Raw genomic sequence first — 6,000 nt, 5'->3', positions numbered from 1 at the left:
ATAAAATAAAATAAAATAAAATAAAATAAAAACCAACAAATAAAAACGACCAAATCGGAGCGATGTAGGTTTAAAAAAAATCAGCTTATTACTGTGTGGAAGCTTTCCACAGCTCCAAATTTTGAATCTTTTATTTATTTGTTTGTTTACTTATTTGGAGACAGGGTTTCTCAGTAGCTTTGGAGCCTGTCTAAAAAGTGTTGGGATTACAGGCATGCGCCACCACCACCTGACCAAATCATGACTCTTACAGGACACTTACCTATTGTTTACTAGCATAATTAAGTATATAAGCAAATAAGAATATCCCACCTTTACATTATGAGGGCATGATAAACATTGCCCAATATTAGCTAGCTCAGGAACCATCCATACAGAAACTAGTAAGACAAACAAAAACCAAAAAAAATTGTTTTGGCAGCAAAATAATAACAAAAATAAAAAGTAAACCAACCAAACCTTTTCTCTGAAGATATGGGCGTGTAGACTTCAAAACGGAGAGAAATATTGACAGAAGTTCTACTAAGTCTCCAGTCACATGGCAAGCTGTAGCTTCATGATACATCATGTGCAGCGTGTTGAAAGACTACAAGTGATTTAGGAAATAAAAATTCAGAATCCCTTAAATTCATTTCTACTTTAGACACAAAACGGAAATGCTTATCTTCTAAAGGTATTTCCAGACTTGGACTATGTGTGTACAGGTGTGTACACAGCAGGTATTACTTGTTTTCTAAATCAAATTGCCCCTTTTAGCTACTGTGTATGTGTAGGTGCAAGCACGTGTGCATGTTTATTGATTCTTATGTCGGCTGTGTGTTTGATCTATCAATCTATCTATTTATCTAACACCTATCTATCTATCTATCTATCTATCTATCTATCTATCTATCTATCTATCTATCTATCTGTCTATCTATCTAACACCTACCTATTTATTTATCATCTATCTATCTAACACCTACCTATTTATCTATTTATTTAGGCTTTTTGGGACGTGGTTTCTCTGTGTAACAGATCTGGCTGTTCTGGAATTCACTTTGTAGACCAGGCTAGCCCCAAACTCACAGAGATCCTCCTGCCTCTGCCTCTGCCTCCCTAGTGCTGGGATTAAAGGTGTGCACTGGGCTCCAAGTCAGTTTATTAGAATTCATACTAATTCACAGTTCAAAATTCTGAGCCTAGGTTCTGTGGCTGAATATGAAGGCTGTATCAAATATATTTAACCTGTAAACTGACAGGACAGGAACTGCATCTCTCTTGCTATAATCCTTTGCCTAGTGCAATACTTAGCACGGAGCAGACATGTCAGTCCTCAAACAGAGTCAAAACTTTCTTGCCTTTGAGCTCAGGAAGTCATTTATTTGAATATTTTACCACTCATTTCTTGCCTAGTCCAAATGCTTCAAAGTATAGTTTCTTATTCTGTTCCTACTCTATAATACTTTCAATTAAAACATCAATACTACATAATTTGTGCAATACTTTCCTTTAAAAAAATATTTATTTATTTATTTATTTATTTATTTATTTAGTATACAATATTCTGTCTATGTGTATGCCTGCAGGCCAGAAGAGGGCACCAGACCTCATTACAGATGGTTGTGAGCCATCATGTGGTTGCTGGGAATTGAACTCAGGACCTTTGGAAGAACAGGCAATGCTCTTAATTCTGAGCCATCTCTCCAGCCCTTGTGCAGTACTTTCTAGCTGTATAATGTTATCTACAGCTTAGACCAAAAAGTATGATGGACTCTGGTGACTTTAAACCATCTCCCACTTGGGAACTAAGAACCATGAAAAATGTCATGCAAATTTCAGTCCTGGGCAAATCTCTCGGCCTTCTGTTTTGGTTCTGCCAAATAAGAACACTTTTGGGAAATAATGTATAACCTTGATTACAAATCACATGATTTTCATTTTTATGTACTAAGTGAAACAAATAAAACTAGTCTATTTCAAATAAACCTAAATACAAAATGAGGCGTAATCTATGTAAATAAAGTCCTGCCACCTGGGAAACGGTTCAGCAGGCATTCTTTATATATATGCAGTAAGAAGTCTTGGAAAGAGTATTCAAATGAGATACAGTCACAATAAAAGGCAATGTTATATACTTACCTCAGTCATCAGGATTAACCCTCGATTAAATACCACAAGAAGTCTGTCTTCATCAGACTCTAATAGTATTCTGAAGGCACTAGAGAAATAGAAACAGTCCAATTAGAAAAGAACAGAACAATCTGGTGATGAAAAACAGGAGTAAAAATGGCTTAAGCTTCTGGTTTTCCTATCATATATAAGAAACTGGCTACATCTGTTGCTGTTTTTTTAACTTTTTGAAGAATAATTTATTTTTATTTTATGTGCACTGGTGTTTTGCCTGCATGTATGCCTGCAGGAGGATTCTGGATTCCCTAGAAACTAGAGTTACAGAGTTGTGCACTGCCATGTGGGTGCTGGGAATTGAACCCAGGTCCTCTGGAAGGACAGCCAATGTTCCTAACCACTGAGCCACCTCTCCACAGACCCTTGTTTTTTAATTTTTAAGAGATTTTGTTATATAGCTTGGACTAGCTTCCAGTTTGTGCAATCCTCCTGCCTTGACTTCACTAAGTGGAATTTCAAGCATGTGCACTCTTTCTGAGTAGTGCACAATGGAATGAGCAGCCTGTATCTGAAATCTAGAACACTCTCAAATCTCAAGATTATTAATCCATCAGTTGTTACTCAGTTGTGGGACATCTTAGATTTTTGGATTATGGATGCTCAGCTGGTAACTTTGATGCAAATTATCCAAAGTTAAAAAAAAATCCTCTGAAATCAGAAACATTTCTATTTCTAAGTACTCTGGACATACTAAGGGAAGGGACATTCAACTTGAAAAGGGAAATAAAATATTTTGCATTGTAATTTAAAGAAAAACATGTCTACCAATGTCTAATCAATTCTTCATCCACAATGGTAAGAGGACGGTATGATGAGAGTACTTTTAAATTTCAGTATAACAATGCTGTCTTGTTTTGTTTTTAAATGAGTTTGGGCTGGTGCAATGGCTCAGTGGTTAAAGAATACTGACTGCTCTTTGAGAGCACCCACATGGCAACTTACAACTTTCTCTAACTCCAGTTCCAAGGAACCTGAAACCCAATGGCAAAACACTAATGCACATAAAAACAAAGTGAAACAATGAGTTTATCTTTCCATCTCTTAAGTTCTTATAGTAGTAAACTATTCTACATTCCAAAAGCATTCATCAGCTTGGGGAAGAAAGGGTACTATGAAGGGGACAAACTTGAAAATCCTAAGGATAGGTTTATCTGAGTTAATGCTGTGCTCAGAACTGGCAAAGTGCTATTAAAGATACAACTAAAAATCCTTTACTTCCAGTGAAAGCTTCCTTTCTTTACTCAACAAGCAGCAAAACTCTAACACTTAAAAAAATAAATAAATAAATAACCTTTAGGAAACAATGTATTCAAACTGAATGCCAAACATTTCCTTTTAACAGGTTTCAGGGCAAAAAATTGTAGACTACTGAAGATTTATTTCATTTTGTAGACTACTAAAGATTCAAATACAAAAGCTTTCTGAAGGAAATAACCTAAAAGAATTTTCTCTTGGGTTCATTAGTTTAATGTTATAGTGTAGACTTCATGAAAACACAGACAAAATTATGCGAAGGACCTCAACCAGTCCCCCATATTTCTCCATTCCTTCTCAGCATTGTGATACATTGAGCAGAATTTTATTTCTATATAGAGGTAAAGGAAATAAAATGTAATTTGCAGTTCTTTTCTAAATCATTCAGTCCTACAGCTCAGAACAATTTATTACATAGATGGTTCTATTATTTTTGCTAATTCCTAAAGATAAGAAAGCCAAATGGATTCAAGAAAAATGGAAGAGATATTAACAGTCAGACTCATCTTGAGATGTAAAAGCTGTTTCCAGGGGTCTCTAGACTGGAACCACCCAAGTAGTCTGATGCATGATCATAAACATGACCTTCAAACATTAAGGTCCCTTTAAACTGTCAGATCTGATTCTAATAAAAGATAGGAAAATATACTATGAACCAAAGGAAAAAAAACATTGTTCCTAAGTACAGAAATGTTTTACCAATAACCTCGAAGAATTTCTAAATTGGGAGGAATAGGGTTTCTATGGTCTATGTAGTTCAGCTGGTAGAGGGCTTGCTAACATTCATGAGGGGCCCTGGGTTTGATCTCAAAACTGCATTAACATGGAATAGTGGGATATATATCTGTAATCCCAGAATTTGGGAGGTAGAGGTCTGAGGATCAGAAGTTCATGGTCATCCTTAGGTACAAGGTGTAAGCAAGTAAAAGGCCAATTTAGGCGACATCAGACTCTATATTTATAAAATAATAATTATTATTTTAAAAGAACAAGCTTTTAATTATAAATACTAAAAATTATTTCTCTTTTCATGTCAAAATGTACCATGTTCTTATTTGGGAAACCAATCAAGAACCAACCAAAAAAAATTACAAATTATCTTTTTTACCTTATTAAAGTAGTCCAACAAGAGCGACCATCTAAGCAACGTAAATAACAGCTTATAGTTGTTTTCTTAAACTGCTTAATATCTTCTATTTCCTCTTCTCGCATGTCTGGCCTCTGAGCTATAAATAGCTGCATTAAGTTAAACAGTTCTTCCACAGCCTAAAAGAGACAAATATGCAAAATGATCTCTCAGTCTTTCAATATTCAGAATACCTGTTCCTCATTTCTGAATCAATATTCATTAGCCAGCTACTAAAATCATAGATTGATCACACAACTAAAGAAACTAGTAAAGTCAGTAATGAAATCTACTTAAAATTTGAATACATAATATACTATAATGTGTTAAGTCTAACCTTTGCTATTATGAGGCTCAGATAGACCCGTGAGCTATGCAATCAAATTACTCAAATAAAAACCTCATGTTTTAGCCATGTTCATTCCTTAGTGCTAGGCAGTATTTATGACTATCATGGAGTTATATAGCTACACATGGACACACCTGTATGATCCTTAAAGTTAACATTCACAAAGATATGTCTTAATGCTGTTTAAAACACTAGCATTTTAAATTCAAAGGTCACGTAGCAAAAGTCTATACTTATCCTCTCTCTGTTCCATTCCTTTAATATATAAGAAACCATTAATTTGTTAGACAGATTTTTTTAAACATGTTATTTATCTTGGGGGAGGGGAACAAATATGAATGGAAGTCAGAGGACACCTTTCAGAAGTTAATCCTTTCCTTGCACAAAGTGGATCCCAGGGATCACCCTGAAGTCATTCATCAGGCTTGGTGGCAAATGGCTTTACCCTCAAAGGTATCTATCTCACTTGCTTTGTTTTAAAGATTTTGAACACCTACATCAAGCTTGAATTAATATTGTTTCTGAGACATGCCTTTGTATCAACATTTAAAATAATCATTCTAGACTGATGGTTAGTAACGTAATATGGAAATAAAGTGAAGTTATTAGCTATGATTTTATGAATTTATATAAATGTGAAGTAACAGTTGAGTTTCTAACATATTTATTAATGAACTAAACTGTGTAGCTTGATACTTTTCTTGACAAAATTTTACAACACAATATTTATTAATTTTTTAAAGAATTTTTAAAATTCATTTTACATACCATAGTTCCTTTTCCCACCCTCCTCTTACTCCCCCCCCCCCCAACCCACCCCACATCCACTTCTCCTAAAGGGTAGGGGCTCCTATGGGGAGTCAACAAAGCCAGGCACATTAAGCTGAGGCAGGACCAAACCCCTGAAAACCCCTGCCCCCTGCATCAAGGCTGAGCAAGGCATCTTGGTCCAATGCAATTCCCATCAAAATCCCAACACAATTCTTCACAGACCTTGAAAGAAAATTACTCAACTTCATATGGGAAAACAATTATCATAAAAATTTCTAAGAGCCAAGTTCTCTTAAAAAAAAAAAAAAAGATGATTACATCTGACTGACAT

At 35.1% G+C, this 6,000-nt stretch overlaps 1 protein-coding gene across 1 annotated transcript in view; it reads right to left on the bottom strand.

Annotated features, from left to right (window-relative positions):
• Positions 1-6,000, bottom strand: part of Usp34 (ubiquitin specific peptidase 34) — a 204,573-nt gene that overhangs the window by 15,993 nt on the left and 182,580 nt on the right. The window contains 3 exon segments of the mRNA XM_050140825.1: positions 460-586; positions 2,122-2,200; positions 4,532-4,689. Of these exon segments, the coding sequence (XP_049996782.1) occupies positions 460-586; positions 2,122-2,200; positions 4,532-4,689 (364 nt within the window).

This window comes from Alexandromys fortis, unplaced genomic scaffold (genome assembly GCF_014885135.2).
Source record: "Alexandromys fortis isolate MF-2015 unplaced genomic scaffold, M_Fortis_MF-2015_v1.1 scaffold_7, whole genome shotgun sequence".
Taxonomy (NCBI): Eukaryota; Metazoa; Chordata; class Mammalia; order Rodentia; family Cricetidae; genus Alexandromys; species Alexandromys fortis.
Note: the sequence above shows the minus strand (reverse complement) of the source record. Positions and strands in the feature narration are given on the sequence as shown.